At 51.1% G+C, this 20,301-nt stretch overlaps 1 protein-coding gene across 3 annotated transcripts; it reads right to left on the bottom strand.

Annotated features, from left to right (window-relative positions):
* Positions 1-65: 65 nt before the first annotated feature.
* SELENON (selenoprotein N) lies at positions 66-18,651 on the bottom strand. Of its 3 annotated transcripts, XR_005934076.1 has the most exons (13): positions 18,476-18,651; positions 13,865-13,982; positions 12,910-13,040; positions 12,208-12,420; positions 11,227-11,351; positions 10,273-10,410; positions 8,533-8,614; positions 7,379-7,567; positions 6,188-6,293; positions 5,191-5,303; positions 4,391-4,492; positions 2,555-3,193; positions 66-1,156 (listed from the first exon to the last, which is right to left on the bottom strand). XR_005934076.1 is itself a non-coding variant. In XM_030038926.2 (12 exons), exons 1-12 carry the CDS (start codon positions 18,581-18,583, stop codon positions 3,023-3,025), a joined length of 1,596 nt encoding a protein of 531 aa, XP_029894786.1. In that variant the 5' UTR covers positions 18,584-18,651; the 3' UTR covers positions 66-3,022. The 3 variants fall into 3 exon arrangements, 2 of the variants coding, with proteins under 2 accessions (XP_029894786.1, XP_040984942.1); XM_030038926.2 differs by having other exon boundaries at positions 66-3,193; XM_041129008.1 differs by lacking the exon at positions 18,476-18,651 and adding an exon at positions 14,449-14,801 and having other exon boundaries at positions 66-3,193.
* Between the last annotated feature and the right edge of the window lie 1,650 nt (positions 18,652-20,301).

The raw sequence follows: 20,301 nt of genomic DNA, 5'->3' as shown, positions 1-20,301 counted from the left end.
CCCCCCCCTCCAGCCCCCCTTCCCGCCCGGTCCGCCCGGAGGCAAGGAGTGCAGGAGGCCGAGGGTGGTGGGATGGGTTTAACGAGTGCAGCTACAGCCGGGGCCCGAGGGCCCCCTCACGCCAACCGGCACCGAACCGCGCGGGGCTGCTTCTCCCCCCGGACCCTCGCTGAGAAAACATCGGCTCTGGCCCCGTGTGGGTTTCGGACCAGAGCGTCACAAAGCCCAGGAGGTGGGGAAAAGCAGCACCTCCTCCCCCCCCCACCCCCCAAGAGGTATCACAAACCTATCAGGAAAAAAAAAAATTAGCAAGTTTACAAAGAGGAGACAAAAAGCTTGGCACGTATTAATAAAAGCCTCAGGCAACAGCTTCTGTCCGGAGCCCACCCACGGCAGCAAATGGGCAACAACAGATCAATTAGGCAGCTTTGCAGTTAATGGGGGGACACAGGTGAGTTCCCCCCCCCCGGACCCCCAGATCGCTCCAGCCTGGGGGCAGCTGCTTGGGCTCCTTCTGCCACCCTTCGGACTAACCCTGAGCTCGGACAGCCCAGGAGCGCTGCGAGGTGGCTCCGGGCAGAGCTGCGAGAGCCCAGCGGTTCACCAGAGGAAAAAACCACAAGGTATTTTCGGGGATGCCGAAGGCTTCGTGCGAGCCCGGGCTCACCGCAGGCTCAGGCACGGACCCTGCTTGTGCGCGGGACTGTCGCAGGCACCGTCGCTGCCAGGGAGCTCTGCTTCCGCAGGATCAAATGAGCGATGCTGCCCTGTGCAACTCCCGACCTCGGCACAGCGTGAGGCCGAGGGGCTCCCCTGGCCCTGCAGAACCGCTGCTGTGCCTGTTTTTACAAGCCTTGAAAGACAAAAGCAATCCCTGCCTGCTCAGCCACTGCCCTCTCCAGCCCCTTCTGCTGCAAAACCGGTGGGAAGGATAAAGAAATGGAATGAACTCTCCACCCGAGCACAACTGACAGACGCAGCTTGGAAGTCCGAAGCCCCTGACCAAGGGGCTCAGGAAAGGTGCAGCAAAAATACCTCACGTGAAGCTTTGTAAAAGCCAGAAGGGCAGATCTACGCTGCAGCTGTGCCTCCCAAGGAGCTGGGGGGAGGCAGGTACTCGGTCTCCTCTGCCGCTCTCTGCTCAGACCAAAGTGCCCTGAAGGGATAAGACCAAAGCGCCCCAAAGGGACGAGACCGCCGGTGTGACAGGAGCTCGGTCTCAAACGCTGCCTGGAGGCTTTGGCACTTTCTGCAGCTGAAAGCGCTGCCAGATCCAAGCCTGTCATTACTGCAGGCCCCTTGAAGTGCAAGAAAAGTGCAGAGCTAATGCATAGTTACAAAGCCGATACTGAGAAACATCCCAGGGGTAATTAATCTCACTAGAGCAATTAAGTGAAGTTACACTGGTTCAGCCCAGAGGTCCATCTAAGCTCAGTCTCCAGCCACGGATACAGACAGGAGGGCTGGGGCAGGGTGGGGACAGGGTAATCACAATGCCTGGGTTCCTCCCAGGTCCTGGAGCCCAGGAATGAAAATACCCCTTACAAAAAAAAAAAAAAAAAAAAGGCTTTTCTCCCTTTTTCTCCCTGTTTGATTTGGTCCAACAAAATTGTGCTTCAGAGAGCAGAAAAAGCATCAACAGCCATGGCTGTTTGCAGCCATCTATTGAAGATGCTTTGTCTCCTCACCTATCTACAGGAATATACTTTAAAACCCGTTTCATTTAACCTTTCCTTCTCCAAATTATGCTCACTCTGTAGCCAGGCACTGGTACAGAGTAGGAGCAACTGCTCAGGGTGGTTACAGATAAGGGACAATGGCATTCTGTCCTAACAATTTCTTTGGAAAAATCTCCTGAAAATTTCTTTAGTACTGCTGGCTTTTAAAACTGCTCAGTTCTCAACCAGTTAATGCTCTCAGGGCAACACTGAACTTGAAGCTCCCAAACGGAACTTCGTCGTGGTTCATTGTTCAGCGTGACTTGGAAGCTCAAAGCAAACATGGACAGAGCATTTCACCGTCTCCGAGGAAGACACTGGGAGAACAAAGCTCTCAAAGCCGGTGGGGTGGGAGCAGCCCTGGGCTGAACGGGGTGGGGGCACTGCTCACTACCATGTCCTGTAGCCTAGAGTGCACGTACTGCACCGGTAGAGCTCGTGGGGCTCTGACCCCTAATCCCCCCCCGAGTTAATTCACACCTGACATCTGAGCTGCACCATACTTCTAATGCCCTGGTCTCCGTTCCTTAATTTCACTGTGTCAACCTCAGCACCTCCCTCAGATGCAAAGAACCTGAATAAGTGAGACAGCTCTCCCACCCCGTCACACAGGGTGCTGGGAGGAGGCCATTCCAGAGCTCAAGCCTCCAGTTCGAACCTCCTACGTTCATGTCTACACATTACCAGCTACAGTCCCATTATGCATTGGTTGCCACTGCTGTCAATAAATGCCATCGTGAAGAGCTGGCATCCAAGCCACCAAGCAGCTTACAGCTCAGAGCTGCTGCTGGCGAGGAGGTGTGGAGGACACCGGCTACCAGGAGGGAACTTCCCACCTGCGCTGGATTCTGCACCTTCGCCCACGGGGCACAGGCGCTCACCACGAGTGTTCGGTCGTAATGGCAATGCTGTTCTCCATGATTCAACACACAGTCCAGTCCTTGAGATCAGGGGTTTCCGGGTGATGCTTGGTACAGCTGTTACGCGAGTTTCACCAGAGTCTGAAGAGGAGCTGGAAAAACACGAGGGTGGGTGGCAAATCAAGGCATATGCACCGAGAATGTTTATAGATTCAAGTATTTTCACCCCTGTAAAAATTTGCCTGAACTCAAAAGGGCAGGTTATGTAAACTGGTATCACTTGAAACTTAGCCTCAAACCAACATCCAGAGCAAAGCCCCGGTCCTGGGACTGTCTGCATCTTAACATCAATGTCTGGCATGAAGATGAGGAAGAATTGCTGTAATCAAAATAGATCTCTGAAGTCTTTGGCCATCTCTGTGGGGCATTCAGGTGCCTTTGTTTTTAGGTCTGCAGGTATGGTTTTGCTCTTTGCAGTCCTTCCTTCAGGAACTGGAGGTAAGTTGCAGTTGAAGGGTCTTCAAAATTGGTTGAGAAACTAAAGATGCTGCTTTCAACATCTTCAGGCTTCATAGAAGTAATGTCCAGGAAGTAGTTGGCATTGATATGGTGAATCTGGGAAAAAAAACAGATGAGGAGACTTTAAGGGCCAGAACAATTCCCCATCCACTGCCTTGGCCTCTGGCCAGGACATAGGTGACAAACTGTAACAACTCTTAAAGAATCTCTAATACTTTGCAAATGCTAATTCAGCATCCAGGATTCAGGTTTGCATTTTACAGTCAGAAAAAGAGGTACGAAAGGCAACGGTCTGTTTCTTCCCCCAAGAGTGCTGACCCCTCACTTAGGTAAAGAAGATGATGAAGGTGATTTGGGAAAAATCATGCAGGCGTAAAACCTAGCTCTGACCAAGGGCTGGGGAGATGGCAGTCCGACCACGCTGACTGCTGGGGTGTGTGCTCTCAGCCCAGCTCAGCTGCAAAACCAGCACCTGAGCTTCAAATGCCTCTGTGCTTTCCGCTCCCCCATGGAGGTGGGAAAGGGGGATGTGTGGCCACTGAACACGGCAACCTCGACAGGCTGAGCTGAAGCCTCCACCCGTCCCTCATCTGGAGGGGAGCCACTAAAGAGACAGCAAGGATTCACTGCACGTGTTACTAGCTAATATCTGGCAAGTGTGGGGCACAATCAGATTAGCCCTGGCAGGATCCTCCACTACAGACAGCCTGGCTGCTGACACACAGCAAAGCACCGCACTGTCGAGTGTCAGGGACTGCTGTCACTCTTCAAACCCAAGGCGGGGGGGCTGTTGGGGAGCAACAGCAGAGCTGAAGCACGTGGACTTGCTAATGGCTGATTTGCTGTGACAAACTTGGGGAATCAAGATAAATGTGCTAGAAGGTGCGGATAAGGAGGGATTTTCTCCAAAGCATGAGCACAAGGGACAATGGGTGCAGGAAACAAGCTACAACGGTTTCCCAAAGGTCACTGACTCCAACCAGGGACAATGAGGAAACACAGGCAGACATTTGGTTCAAGTCTGATTGTTCTCCCCTCCCTCCACCCAGAGCTGCTGTTGTTCTGCCTCTGAATAAAAAGACATTTGTTTCAGATTTCTTGGTAGAGCTGCTGTCTGTCTGCCGCAGCATCCCTCAGAGCACAGCACCGTGAGGGACTGCAGCCCCACAAAGGCTCGAGGAGCCAGGTGATGGCTGGGGGAGCAGACACTCACTTCAGGGTCTGCAGATGACCCTGAAAAGAGCACATTCTGATGGGAAGAGCCAAGCCCAGCTAAAGGGGTAATGAACATACCACTGTCCCATTGGGGAGGCAGATGATCATCTCCACGGGGAAGTTGTATTTCTCCAGGTGCAGGTCAGCCAGCTTGCTGTAGAACTCATTCTCTCTATTGCTCTGTAAGGAGACCCCAAAGAAACACGCCTGCACACACCAAAACTAGCAGAACAGCACAGGAGGAGTACACCGAACGCAGGAGAAGGCAGACCGAAAAGCTACTCTGCAGCATGGCAGTAACTGGCTCCGTTCTCACTATCTGCTTTACTATTCCCTTTCAGTCAGTCTTCTCCTCGCTTTTCAGCTGTAGATTTTCTCTCTGAACAATAAAATCACCCCATCACTGGCAGTTCCCAGGCGCACCAACAGCCTGATCCCAGCCTCTCCCAGAGTCTCCAGCTCTGTGACTGACCCCAGCTGACAGCACAGGCCCAGAGACAGGCTCGTAAGTGGGGAAAGGTGCGATCAGGAGACTCAGGGTTCAGACAGTATTTGGTTGCTCCCTGGGTTACAGAGAAGTCAGTTTGTTGAGGGCACAAATGGCCTTGGGCAGGGCTATCTTGCAGTGAAGCATCTGGTTTAGCTTTTAAAATTGGCACCATGACAGAGTGAAAGGGGTGATGGTGCCATTTTCTTAGCCTGCCTCCATCTGGTGTTTGCTTGGCCCCTGTAATTGCTAGGACACGGAGGGCTTGGAACTGAAATCCCCCACTGGCACAGGTGTGAGCTCCCTGCTCCTGCTGGCACCCCCGTGCCAAGCGCCATCTGCATTCACCAGCACTGAACGCAAAGATGGCAGATGTGGCTGCGACACTCACCTGCAGCTCTTCCAGCTCCTTCACCAATGACCAGCTGCTAATGAAGCTCTCATTCAGCAGGGCGAGGATGGGCGAACTTTCCAGGACGGTCTCCCGGAGAGTTCGCCCCGAACCTGGCATAGGAAGAGAGGCAGACAGTGGTTTGCTGTGTTTCCTGAGCTGACGGTTGCCATGCTTGATGCCACCGGGATGCCAACACTCTAGTTGCTGTGGCAGCTGGCTCAGGCTCCCCCCAGCCTGGTCCATTGTCTTATTTCTGCTTTGTTGGCAGCTTTCCATAGCTTTTTATTTCCCGTTTGTGCTGCTGGCAGAGAAGACTCACCAGAGCAGACCCCAGCCACTTGCAAGGCAACAGAAGGACCAGGACAAGCTTGCCACAGAGACCGACTGGTGTGGTGTATTTAGGAAAGGATCAGGCCCTGTGGACCCACCCTGAGTGCCTCTTGCTGTTCATGCCGAGCAGAGCCCATACATGCTGAAGAGTTTTTAAGGGCAGTAGGACTTAAGATACCTGCCCCTCTCCCACCCATCACTCCTGCCCAATGTGGCATGCAAGTTCTTAGGCATGGGGAGGGAAACAGCTACACATCAGGACAACCCCAGGCCCACACATCTGGCTCTGGCTTCTCCTGTGCAGGTGTCAGGGACAAAGCAGAGAGCAGTGTCACTTTCACCCTGCAGATGCTGCCTCTACCCACGCAGACTGAGAGGGGAAGAGAAAGCAGAAAGACCAGACCCATGCCTCTACCTTGAAAAAGGCACTTGAATTAGTGACTTGGTCTAGGGCTTGTCTCAAATAGATCTGATCCTGCCACTGGGGACCTAAGCCCTGATCAGTAATTGCCCAGCTCCAGCCTTTTTCTGTTCAGCATCTTCAGTGCCGAAACGAGTAACACAACGTTTACCGCTGGCTTGTGAACAGCTCCCTGACCCCCAGCTCTTCTCAGAGCCTGAAGGAGGTACATCATTCTTCCAGCCACGCTGGGAATGTCCTCACCTCAGCAGGACTGGTCATCCAGGGCACCCCACAGCAGGATCGAGTGCACCAGCTTCTTTTCTGCTTTTGCTTTCTCGAAAGCTTGTGTGAAGGGAAGATAGGAGACCTGGAGGCAGAGAGACAGCTTGAGAAATAGACACAGAACAGCCCACCTCAAATATGAGCAGGGTCTGAAGGAACCAGACCTGCCACATCCCAGAGGTGACACACACACGAGTTTTAATCTGCAGTATATACTGCAGATTAAAGCAAATGACAACTGTGGTACTTTCCCCAAGGACAACTTCATCTCCCAGTGAGATTGTAGTGAGCCCCTCACACAGCCTGTGGGCTGTTACTGGCACCTGCAGAACCCCATCTTTACACACTGCAGAAAGCATCTGCACAACTGCGGGCAGGCTGTCAACAAACAGACCTCAGCAGCCTGGGAAATCTGGCCTTGAGATATTTATTACAAAACCTCACTGAAATGGCCTAAAAACTGGCTGTGAGGGACCCTGCACAGAGATTGTTCCAATCACTCAAATGAAGGGAACTTTATTAACATCCTGGCAGCTCAAAGGGACATTTGTAAGCTCACGCACAAGGAGGCAGCCATTGAAACGTGTCCCTTCAGCCAAGGAAGCAGTGACAGGCAGTAGCCATCTGCTCCACAGGCTACTGGCATGTTAAATAGTTTGGGTCACCCAATGCTATAAATTTGTGTCTCACTGCGGGATGCAGAGGCACAGGCGGATTGTGTGTTTTCTGCTGATAAGGAAAGCTTGGTCCAAAGGTAGCTGAACATTGCAAAAGTAACGCCAGAGGAAAACCATTTGTAAGCAGTGTGATTACCTGCTTCACTCAGAAACTGCGTAGGCAGCTACTGATAAGAGGAAGGAAGGATGAGCCTACATTTACAATACAAGCCTGGGACACATGACTTCTAGGCTTTGCTCCTGCCTGTGCTGCTGTTCGACCCCAAATGGCCTTTCAGAGATGCTGTACTCCCTCATCTGGAAACTGGAAGTCCATCAAGCCACACACAGTGTCTGGGAGACAGATGCTGAGCTGGGAGACCCTCACACTATTCTGAATGCTGACCAGGTTGTGACCTCTGGTTTCTGCTGGTCCTCGAGGTTACTGGACATCTCAGTGAAGATTACCCACGCCAAATAAATGTGCCAAGGAAGCGCCCGGCCCCTTCCTCACCTTCTTAAATGGATACATGGCCACTTCCAGCTTCTGGGCTGCCTCTTCCCAGGGGATTTCCTGCTGCCAGGTTATCTCTTCAAACACAAACTGAATGGGCTCCCCTGAGGGATCCCTGCTGTCAATCACATTTCCATTCTCGTCATGGATCACAGAGGGGATTGAAGGCCCTGTCGATTCCAGCTCCATCTGCAGGAGAACAGGCTGAGTTGGACATTGCAGACACCCCACTCCTGGCTTTTCTGTACTCCAGGACAGGATAAAGATGAAAAATAAGACTGTGCATGTTTTAATGAAGATACAGCTTGATCTATTGTCTCCCGGAGCTGCACTTTACCAGTTGCAGATGTGTTTTATTGGGGAATAGCAGGAAAGCAACTTCATTTCCTTCAGTTATTGTCTGACTGTGCTTGCTAGATTGGAAAGGCATGAGACCTGTTCACTCCATGTTCCCACTTTCCCAGTGGAGATTTTTGACTGGGGGACACCAGATCCTTAAAATCATTGGGACCTTCACGGCTAGTTTGAAGCTCTTGCTCATATCGCCAGCACAGCCCTTACACAGCCCGCGGCTAGCCACAAGAGGGTGCAAAAGGGAAAGCTGTTCAGGAGCTTCCCTGCAGTTCAGTGTTCTGGTACGTCTGATCTTATTTTGCAAGTCTCTTTTCCTGACTTTTCGCAATTAAAAGAAACATGGATCTAGTTTAGGAGAAAATGGGACTGTTAAGTTCAGGCATTCAAAATCCTGACTTACATTTCCTGTCCCAAGAGCTGGGATTACCACATGCAGTTTCTAAATTCAGACACACTGTTGTTCGTACTCCCCTCTGGGCTCAGGGCCTCAGTTCAGCTCCTAATCTTCCCCCTGCCTGTCAGACAACTTTTTAAAAATGGAAAAAGTCGCATGACTCCAAGAGCTTAGGATTCAACCCACACAGACAGAATAAATAAAATATTACAAGAACTGGCAACAGGGAGCCACGCTGCTGCAGAGGACATACACAGATCAACAGAGATTATATTATTATATTGAAATGTTCAAGGGAAAGCTCTAAAGAACAGGGATAACTGAGGTTATACAGCTCAGGACCATGGCAGCATAAATCCCTGCTGAGATGCTGCACACATATGGAGGACTGAGAGTGACTACAGACCTGAGGCAGGTAACCGATATCCACTTCCATGTTGCTGCTTTCACTCGCCCCATACAGCCATTCCATATCAACATTCAGAGACCTGCAAGGCGAACCCAGTATGTTCAGAGTCATCCAAGGCTAAAGCTGTGCATGGGAAACCCCAAACAAATGAGAACACCCAGTGCTCCTCTTGCAGGGTCCGCACTGAAGCCCAGAGGCTCTGGCTCCTTGGAGATCACCGTGTTCCCTGCACAAGACCACCAACACTAGATCCCTGCTGGATCAGGGCCCAGGCATCCACGCAACAGTCTGGGCAAATGCGCTCACACCTTTGAGTACTGTCACAGTACAGAAGAGAGAGGTGTCTTTGCTCCCCCCTTCCTTCCCAGCACTTAACTTGCACATTCTGATCCTGCGGAACTCTTAAAAGTGTTTTTTGGAAGCAAAAGGCTTTTGTAAGGAGTTGCTGGCAAAGCCTTAAGTGTCTGCTTGCTGTAACAAATGTGCTGACAGAGCCATAGGGATTGAGTCGCCAGGGTAATGTTATAATAGAATTTTCACTCTAGCCGTCACGGGCAAAGAGATTTGAAGCTTCTTTCCCCTGAAACGCTTCCAGCTGCTTGCCAGAGAGCAGGGATGAGCTAGTGTGAAGCTATGCTCACAAAACCTTAACCTGTGAAACACCAAGCAAAAAATATGTTGAAGCAAAAGCATCAGGCTTTGCTGAACTTCAGTGCTTTAAGCCAGGCACTGGGATTGCCAGGGGCTGCTCTCCACACCCTGCCTGTCTCTCCCCATCCTCCAAGTACCAAGGGACAGCTACCGGTGAGCGAATCAGACCCTGAAATGGGTCAGTGATCCTCAGCAACTAGTAGGGATGCATTTGCCAGTTTTACAGACAACTGCAGAGCTCAATTCAGCCAGATTTTCCACGGACTTGGCTGAAAAGCGTAAGCTCATCCATCACAGACACCTTCTCCAGCTTCCAACAGGTATCTGACATCTGCAAGAGTCCCTGCCACAGCCAGGGACTGCTGGGACAGGTCAAAGGGAGCAGTGCTTGCAGCAGTGCTACTAACAAAGAGGCTGCTGCCTGTCTCTAGGGCAGTATCAGGACAACTTAAATTTCCCATCCCTGTGTGTCTTCCCATGGGCCTGCAGGTACCTCCCTCTAAAGAGGTTTGGCACAGGACAGCTCAGGCTTGGACACTCAGTTGAAGCACATGCCAGTTGCAGCCAGGTTGTGCAAGGACAACTATCCCCAATCCCATGCTCCATGTTCCCAGCAACCTCTGCCCTGCTTCTCCCATGTCCCTCCTCTGCCCTCGTTCTTCCCTGCCTCTTCCAAGCCAGATGCCCCCCAGACCTGTTGATAAACAGAGCTATTCCTGAAAAATTGCATCAGAACCCATTTAGGGAGCAACTGTATCTAGAGAACTGAGGACATGATGACCATGATGACCGCTGGCAGAGAAGGATGTGTGGGGAAAACAGATAAGCAAACAGCAGAACTAGCCTGCCCAAAGCTCAGACTGCAGATCTGCCTTCCCTGCACGGGCCAGGATGCCCACATACTGCAAAGGACAGAGCTGTCACTGCACTCATACCTTCATTAAAAAAGAGCCCACCAGTCTCCCCCACGCACAGCCCCCACTCCTGCACAGGACAGGATCCCAGAGCCCCTGCGTTCCACTGGGCTTCATTTAAAACAATCCTCAAGTCTGTTCAGCACCCAGGAAGAGAGAGAAACAGCTGTACCTGTTGTTAGGGACGAAGAGCTTAAACTCTCGGACATGGGAAGAATCCTTGGAGAGGATGATGTGACCTGTAAACTGGCCTGGGGAAAACCAGAAAGGGAAGTCTGGTGGCTCATTCAGCTGGAATTCAGCATGGATCCTGAAACAAGAAAGGAGCCATCAACTGCAGCACCAGGAGGACAGAATGGATTATGCATTGCAGATGACAGCAGGGAAGTTATCTCCAGGCACCAGAAATTACGAAGCTAAATTGGGGCTGAGGTTCAGTTCAAAAAGCTTTTCATGTCACACAATGAAGAGGGTAAAAGGTTGGAGCAGATCCCCTGTGTCAGGATCATCTCCAATATTGATGTCTTTTGGAACTGGGCAGTAAGTGTCCATCCAGGAAGGATGAATTACATTATCGTTCCTTGAAACACAGGAACAGACTAAGACCCACTCAGCCACCCTTTCAGCCTGATCAGGCAGATAAAAGCTGCGTGTAACACTTCCAGTAAAACAAGAGAACAATTCCCCAGACTCTCCCCCTTGGAAAGGCACTCCACCCCCATTAACCAAAATCTAACAAATTTCTTGCTAATCAGACTCTCCCCTTTCAGCCAGGGATAGATCCAAACCAAGGGTGATGGAGGATGGCTGCTGTCCTGCATGTGGGCAACAGTCCCTGCCTCACCAGGGACTCAGTGACACTGGGAGCACGGGTGCCCTCTTTGGGTGTCAGCAAAGCATCACACATGGGCAAGAGCTGGCTATGAACCGCCCTCTTCCCCGAACTGCTTCACCTCCCTCCCAGCCAGGACACATCGGATCTTGTCTGGGAGTGCGACTGCACATGCAATGACACGCACACTCTCTGCCACAGGCTCACAGCGGCCTTCTCCACTTCCCTGAGATATGGAATAAATTCAGAAGTGCCCCCAAGCCCTCCTCTAACACCCCAAACCCACGGCCTTACCTGAACGCTATCGTGTAGTAGAACGTGCTGATGGCTTGGATGCAGGCCACAGCTCCTTGGGGAGCAAAGCGGGTTTTGACAAAGGGGCGTGGGTGGAACATGCTCAAAAGCCTGTGGATTATGATCTAGAGAAGGAATTGTAAGAGAGCAAAAATGAGAACAGTTCCTGTACTGCAGGTCAGCTGCAGCTCCAGAGTAACTCCCTACCAGATCAGGAAGGCAAGAGAACTGCTATGACTTAAAAATTAGCTCAGAGACCTACCTAATCACAAAACAAGGAGATAAAGCAAAAGACTGCTTTTAAAAATAAATCCATCTTCCACGCTTTTTATGGTATTCCCATTGTTTGCAGGTTTCCATCATCCCAGTCGGTTGGATGTCTGAGTACGGTAAACTGATCTATGAGGCTGCCTCCATCAATACTACTTAAGACTTTGAAAGAGTGGGTATGCAATCAATAAACACACCAGGCTGCGAAGGTGTATCAACTATGTGATCACTAACACCTACCCGGGCACCCTGGGGGAGAGCAATATACACGCCTGCCTTTACAAACTATGTATACACATCGTTTCACTTGTCAATGAAATGCCTACCTCTGGGGTGGCACTCGGCAACTGTTCCACAAGGCACGATTACTTCACACAAGCGCTTTCTGAATAACCCTCTCCCCTACCTGTCCAGGAAAGACTTGCCTAAAAACCCAAACGCTTAAACAAAGCAAGATGAAGTTACTCAAGTCAGCCTCATCTGGCCATAACAGATGCCCAGAGCTTTTGCCTGCTCTCCATTTACCTCCAATTTAGGAGATGCTGCTCCTGGCTGTATGCTGCAGCCTTTTTGCTCCCTTAGAAAGTCCAGGGAGACATAATGCAACAGCCTTGTCTGCTCTAGGGACTCCTGTGATTCATCTGGGCTATAAGGCAGAACATTTATACAAACTACCTCTCAGGTATATATAAATTGAGTTTCATATCTCACCTCTTTGCCCTTGGGAGGCGGAGGGTAAAATCTGTTGTTGGAAAGATACCCAGTGAAGATGTTCAATTCACTAGGAATTATCCACCATGGATCCCCAAGATCCAGTTTATTCTTTGGAGGAAGAAAGGCTTTAAACTGTCTGGCAAGCATCACGCTCATAGGGGCTGCTGGGGCAGTCCAATTCCTCAGCCCAGACAGAGCGACATGAGAAATCTGCGAACAAAAGACACTATCAGAGCCTAGACTGGCCTCTTCAAACATGCAGTAATGCTGATGGATGTAAGTAAGCTTTGGAGAAGGGGAAAAAAAAAAAATCATATTTCAAATTCTTCCTACCAGCCCAAACACCACCAAATAGTTATGTCAACTTTCAATTAAGTGAGTAATAGGAAATGGGAGAGAGGGGACCATACCACATATCACCACTGCTTTTGGACTTAGCTCCGGGAGAGCCATCTCTAATGCCTGCTTCAAGCTTCCCAGGAAGGGTGTATTAATTGGGGCACATTGTTACCGAGTGCACTGAAAACAATGAAATGCTGCAGAAAGCAGTGAGCTTGCTCGTCAAAGCAAATCCCATGGGCTTGAGCAACACCATCTCCCCCTCCTGATATGCTAGCATTTATTCCAGCTGATGTTACCAGCCCATTGGACACGTTTATACCAGAATTTCTGGCCATACATATCCTGCATGACACCTACTCCCAAGAAACCGTCTTTGCTCTTCGTCATCGTTTCCATGACCAAAGGCTGGAATTTAGCCACAACGGACAACGTCTCCCCGCTTGGATCAGGCGTCTCCTCCTCTTCAAATTCTGAGATGGGAGCAACCCCTAGACAAAGGGACAGGAATTTAAGCAGCTGTTTCCCCTCCCTCCCTTTTTAAGCAATTGTGAAGTGATTACACATTTATCCTGGCAAATCCAGGAGCACTGGGAGTTTCCCAGCTGTCCCTACGCTGTATGCAGCGGCAGAACTCAGACCCACCCCAGAGACCAGCTTCAGCTGCATGAATTAAAGGGGAGCCCTCTTTTTAGCGGACGACTTTCTAAACCCCGTGGCTCAGTTAAGCCGCCTCATTTCACCTAGGAGGGATCAGAACACATGCTTTAGCCAATTCATTGCAGCACAAGCAAACAACTGTCTGTATTTCGACTGTACTGTAAGCTCTCCTGTACATTATAATCACCATGCTTCTTCCTGCTTGGCACCACCAAGAGACATTTGCCACGCACTGGTACAGTCTCCAAACATGATCTCTCACAATTGCTATCTGGGAGAGCCTGCTACAGCTGGAGAAGCGTATGAATGAAGTGCTGCGACTCACTAACAGTTTTGGCCTAGCCTGGGCTGAGCTGTATTTATTGCATTCACCCATCCCAAATCCCCTTTAAGCTCTAGACAAAGTAACTTATGTACTTTGCTAGTCCAGCAATGGGATCTTCTGTCTTATAAAAACTCTACTTTGTGAAAGTGATGTCTAGTGCTTAAGCCTTTTCAAAAACACGTAAAGCTTAGCAGCCTCTCCTCATGTAAATAAGACCCAAAACAGCACCCAGAAAAAAATAAAGACACGGATAAAAACTGCTGAGTGCATTATCTTTGGCTTTTGCTCGGTCTGTGCAGAGAGAGCTCTGCAAGGTAGATAGATACCTACCCGTCAGCTTTTCAGCTATTGGCTTGAACTCTTCCGGACTGAGGTACAGATCATTGTTTGTGTCCAGAGAAGAAAACAGAAACAGCCCCTCACTTCCCAAAGACTTCAGGGCCAGCTCCTAGTTTGGGAAGAATAGGCAAGTGAGCTTTCATTCTAACCTCTTGCAGAAATTCACTCCAGCCCCTCTCAGCTTCAGAGTTAATTTGCATTCTTTCCAGCACACAAACACAGCCATCAAATCGAAAGATTAACGCCCCTTGGCAGGATTTTGTGCTATTTACAACCGGGATCCGTGTCCAGGAACTGTTGGCATGAGCATATTAAAACTACATCTGGCTGAGTAATTCAAACTGAATCATTTGCTCTGAGTCGGCCTCAAAGTCTTTTGTCAGAAAAATTTCCAACTTTTTCCAGATAGTTAGTCCTAAACCTGTAGATCTTCAGAGCACCTGGAGATTGTGATTTCTGTAATTAACTGATGCGCAGTGAAACAAAGGCAGTCAAATACATGACTATCCACATTGCAAAAACACAAAGGAAATGAACTGAGCCCTTGTAACTCTGCAGAAAGCAACTTAACTTACACCCGTGCTGAGACCCATGCCAGCATTACTGTACACAACTGCCCTGCTTTGGTCAGGATCCCCTCCAGGTCTCTAGCCTCAGGACTGGATGGAGCATTTCAGACCTTTGCTCCGCAGGGAGCACTGCCTGCTCATTCGGCCATACATCGGGGAGCCACAAATCCCATGGTCTTCTCCAGAAACTTCTGCAAGATCCCAGCCACGCTGTGCCTCAGTTTCTCCCTCTGCAAAGCCCACGCAGAGATCATCCAGTGGAAAACACTACTGAAACGCAATGTCTCCCTTGGAGCAGCCCCAGAAAGGCTCTAGATTCTTCTAGTCATTTCCACTCCGCAGCACTTGGCAGTGAAGGGAAAGGAACAACTTGCAGGCAGAACAAGAGAGCTCCACGTTGGTGTGAGAGGAAGAGAGACATAGCAAGTCAGACAAGCCACATCACTGCCAGCCAGCCTGCAGCACATCCCCTGTGACCCATCATTTGGGGCAGCTTCCCCTGCCACCCCCCGTAAAAGCCTAAAGCTGCAAGGATAAATACTCTGTATTCTGCTGTTTAACTGTGTTTATTCTCTATTGCCTGCAGCACCATTACCATCCCCAGAGCTCCTGAACTAGTTTATTTTCCATCTGTTGCCTGCCAGCCTGAAGCAGCACTAATGCAGCCTGGAAGGCTTTGCTCCTGTCAACTGCAGCAACAAAAGCACTTAAGAGCCTTCCAGGGCAGTTTTAGGACTGAAGCAGACAAAAATAAAGACCCTGGAATACAAACCAGAGATCTGGAATCAGACATGGCTGAGGAAAGACAAGGGGGGGAGCATGCAGAAACTACACAGCTGAAAAATGGAATGAAGGAACAAGATGGTTATTTATCTACACACAGGGATAATCCACTCTGGACTGTCCATGTTCCTGGGGCCAAAACTGTGCCTCTGCTCCCCAAATGAATGGGGATGCACATCCTTGGCCCTGTAAATAGATAACAACATTTTCCTGAGCAACTGCCCTGTTCCCTGACAGCCATGTGCCAGGGTCATGTCACGAAGCCTTGGGCCAGGCTTCAGTACTCCTCTCGGCTCTAGATCTTGCTTGTGCACGGCACGTAATGCATTAACCTCGTAAGGGCCCCTGTGATCGCTCACTGTCTGGGAGCCGGCTCATGGCGCAGGGAAGCGTGCCGGGAGCGCTCGATGGCTTCCCCCTCTGCCGAGGAGGCTGTCCTGGATGCGTACTGAGCTCTGAAGAGATGGTCCATTTCCTAGTCCTCTCCACAGCGCATCAGCGATTCCCTGCTGATGAATCTTTTAGAGTCTCTCTTCTTTTTGCACTTCACAGACACGGACCTCAAGGGATGGGAGGCAAATGAGCGACAAAGTTTTTAGTTGGTTAGACCGCCTGCTGCTTAGTATTAGGAAAAAGTCGTGATCATTTACTGAACAGGGCTGAAGGCAGAAAGGGAACCAGTTATACCCCACACATACAGAAGAACACCTCTGACTGCGTCTAAGACAGGAGAACACGAAGGGGGGAATACAGGTGCCTGGTGTTGGACATTAGCATCCAAAAGTCAATCTACAGACAAGAACTGAGAGCACGCTCCCATCCCCTCAGCCTGCACTTTCACGTAGGTCAAGCAATAAAAAACCATCAGCTGCAGAGCCATCAGATAATTATTCCTACAACCGCAATTGGCCAGAGATGTGGTAGCTTTGCGGTCAGGCAACTTACGTGGACGCACACTCATCTCACACACGTGCCAGCAGCCAGCTGAATGCAGCCTCCCTGCTGGTAGGTTTGGTACCCAGCTCCTGTCTCCTCCAGACAACGCTGCCCTCCCCAGTGCAGGTTAAAACAGCCACTTCTCCAGCAAAGGCGTGCTCCAGGCAGTACTGGCACAGCGCATCAGTTCTGCACAACCCTGCAGGACAGATCGCTCCCTCTGGAAACATTCATTTCTACGCTCACAAAGCACGGCAGCTCAGCAGCAGCATCGTGCGAGCCCCTGTGCACATCCTCGCCACTGGGACCCCAGGGACCCACCCAGCTGGAGATAAGACCCCAACCATGGAGGAACAAAGACTTCTGCAGAGCACGCACCCGTCTTGCTGCACTCAGTCAAAAGGGATGATAAAAATTATGTTTAAAAGGGGAGAGAGATGTCAGGGCTTTGCCCTTTGCTTCCCGATAACATTCATGTTAAAGAAAGCTCTCCAGAGCTTGTGTTTTTTTCTTTTTCTTTCTAATCTGGGATTATAAGAAATAAAAAGTTTCCCTGTTTGTGCCAGAGCAGTAAGACTGAGCTTTTTCAGTCTTTTTGTAGAGGAAGAGAGTTGTGGTTTTCACAAAGAGTTTTCTTCTCCCACCTGCTTGTGGGTTGTTTAGCTAAATAAACATTTCCATAGAAAGAGACAAGACATATGTTTTAAGCAAGATGAAGGAAAAATAAAAACCTTGGGCTGTTCACATTTTGTTCTCCTCTCCAGCAATGCCCAGTCACAGCCGTCTGCCTGTCCTCTAGGAAACACAAAACCTCCAGAAGACCTGGCTTTTTGTCAAGCAGGGCTGAGGTCCTCTCAGCCAGCCTGTGAAGGACTGCCCTGACCCTTCTGCCCCTGTCAGAGGAATTCTAATTAACTGGTTTGAGCCATTCTCCCCTTTTTGCAATGCAAGAAGAGACAAAGAAAAGAGGCATCATTTAAAAACGCTTGTCTTTTTACCATAGAAATATAAAGAACAAGACGCCTGCTCTTTCCCGTGAACCTTTTTAGATGTTCAAGGATGCACGCCCAAGTGAAGAGCCAGGGGAGTACGATCTTTAACAAAGGCACGCTTTCTCCAAAGCATGCAGCAGCCATTTGAATTATACAGATTACAATCAAAACCAACGCCAATCAGCCTAATTTAAAGAAAAAACAAAACACAACAAAGCCCCTAAAAAGCCTTCCCATTTTTCAGCTCACATCCTCCACTCCTTTGCTGCTTCTACAATCAGGGCACACAAGACCTGCATTTCTAGTATGAAAAAAATCCACAAACATCTGAGAGTTTGGGGCCTTTTTTATTACAGGGAATAAAGCAGGAAGGAAAGACACCTTCAGAGGCCATATCGAGAGGAGGAGCGAAGCGTTATGCCAAGAGCAGGGCCAGGTCTGGTGCTCCTGCTCTTCCTCCTTCTTCTGGCGGGGGCAGCTAGCCTCGAAGGCACGGCCACTGCCGGTGCCTGGTGGCCACCACAGCTCTGTGATTGTGGTGGCCACCACAATCCCCGTGGCCGCCACCACAATCCCCGTGGCGGCCACCACAATCCCCGTGGCCACCACAGCTCTGCAAAACCTCAGCGTGGCAGTGGCCACCTCAAGCCCATAGCCACTTGTGTGTGGTGAGTACCGTAGCTCAATGGTCACCTCAGCCTGGTGATGGCCACCTCAGCCTGGCGGTGGCCACCTCAAGCTCCACAGCTGCTGATAACCCGTTTGTCCCCACAGCCTAGCAGCGGCTGCCATGGCTTCATGGTCACCACAGCCCGGCGGTGGCCACCTCAACTCCGGCAGCCACCTCAAGACTGCAGCCATCAACGCGCCCCGGCCAGCACAACCCCATGGCAGCCACCGCAGCTCTGTGGTCACCTCAGCCTGGTGATGGCTCCCTCAACCCAGTCGCCACCGATGCCTGGCGGTCACCTCAGCCCGGTGGCAGCTATCTCAGCCCCTGTGGCCACCTCAATCCCAGTGCCCACCGATGCCTGGCGCTCACCTCAAGCCCGACCACAGTCACCTCAATCCCAGTGCCCACCTATGTGCGGGGGTCCCCTCAGCCCAGCAGCGGCCACCTCAACCCCCGGTGGCCACCTCAACGCCCGCGTTCCCCTCAGCCCCGCGGCACCCCCCCCCTCCCCGATCCCCACGACGGCGGCGCGATCGGGTCCGCCCGCCATTTCATCCCTCCCTCTGTGAGGGGCACCGCGGCCTCAGGACCGCCTTCCCCCCCCCCCCGCCCTCTTGTTTCCCCCGCCACCTCTCACCCTTCCCGTTACCTGCTGCCGGGTTGCCTCAGCGTCCCGGTAGTACTTAACGGCGACAAACGCTGCCAAAGCGGCCAGGGCCAAAGCCAGGCGCGGAGGGGCCGCGCCGGGACCCGCCATACCCGTCTCGTTCAGCGCCGCCGCGCCGCCATGGCCGCGCCGGCCGGGGGAGGCGTCAGGCGGGCAGCGCCCGGCGAGGAGGGGCCGGGGCCGGGCGGGGGCCTGAGTCCTCCCCGCGGGGCCCGGAGGGGGGGAGAGGGGCCGGACGGGGGCCGGAGGCCCCCGTCCGGCCCCTCTCCCCCCCTCCGGGCCCCGCAGAGACCTTTCTGCAGTCCGGAGGAAACCCCCCTTTTTGGCCTTAAATTTATCCGCTGCGAGGACCGTTGGAGGAAATTAATCACCCTTCTCTTCAGCAATCTCATTGCTTTCCGTGCTTTTTGCTTTTAATTATCGATGGGGGAGTGGCGCGTCCTTCCCCCCCCCCCCCCCCCCCCGGATTTCCAAAGTGGTCTTTGGCCCTCAATTCAGCGTTTCCCCAGAAGAGCCGTATCCTGCTTTTCTACTTGGTTTCAGCTCACCAAAATGGATTTTTTTTTTTTTTTTTTAAAAAAAACATATTAGCGGTTTCACTTGCAGCGATTTCACCGGGGTTTAGGCCCCCAGGATTGCAGGGATGGGAATGACTTTGCAGCCACGAGGTGCTCGCCCGCAGCCATCACTGAGCCTCCGCCTCCTCTACCACATCATGATCCCCAAATTTCGAGTCGTTGCTACCGCCACCCCACGTTTTGAGTCGTTTCTACGATCCTTTAGGACACCCCAAACTTTTCCACCCTCCCTGTGTTCTTTGTGCCCTTCAGGTTCTTCTGCATGGTTGTCACATTGCTCCTTAGCAGTGGCTTGGCCAAGAGATATATATTTAGTCATTTTAATCTTTCCTCATAAATCAGTCTCCTGCTCCTCCTTACATGCAATCCTGCACTGCCACTGAAATCCCCTGATTGCTGGGGAAGATTTAGTACCATTTTCTGCTGCTGCAGGGCTAACAGCACAGAATGTTTGATCTCTCTAAGGGCAGCAGGAAGCGTTAGCATTTAATCCTTTGAAGCTTTTGCTGTTTCCTAAGCCTGCCTAATCATTTTTGTTTTAGGTTTAAGAGCGTTTTGGTTGGAGATGAGGAGAGCATGTCCAAGCCATTAAGAGCGTAGTGGCAGCTGCATCAAGGAAGGAGGAAGAGGCCGGTAAACCTGGGCAGAGCAGGAGCGGAGTGCATGGAGTTTTGAGCGATCCTGGGACAAGATAAAAAAATCACACTGTGCATTTTCTTGCAGACCAAACAAGCAAGACTGGAGGGAGCAGGACTCAGGCAGTGAAGGGGAGGCACAGCCTTCTCCCTGGGACTTGGGCACTGTTCCTCTCTCTGCCATAGATCTCTACATAGCCCTTGACGTTTCTTTTGCAGTGGGGGTGCAAGCTTGGGCACCACAGTGGACCGGACTGGGGAGCCCAGCAACCGAATAAACACTGGGTTATTTGTAACTCAGATCAGCGTTGTTACATCTGCATGGCCAAGGGAGGAAGGAGAAGGTTCCTTCTGCCAGATCCACCGTAGAAGAAAACGTTCACGAAACTCTGCCACAGCTCTTTGCTCTCCACCTCCTCATCCATCAAAGAACTGGTGCTTGGGCCATGGGAAGGAGATGGGAGGAATTAACAGAGCATTGAAATAATGTCTGGGAGCAGAGACAGGTGTGAATGAGTTAAGCACTCAAGCACTTTAAGCAGATGTGCTTTAAAACTTCCCAGACTCATTAGGTTGGGCACTGAGGTGTGGAGAG

This window comes from Aquila chrysaetos, chromosome 16, assembly GCF_900496995.4.
Source record: "Aquila chrysaetos chrysaetos chromosome 16, bAquChr1.4, whole genome shotgun sequence".
NCBI classification, from domain to species: Eukaryota; Metazoa; Chordata; class Aves; order Accipitriformes; family Accipitridae; genus Aquila; species Aquila chrysaetos.
This window is presented reverse-complemented; position numbering and strand designations above follow the sequence as displayed.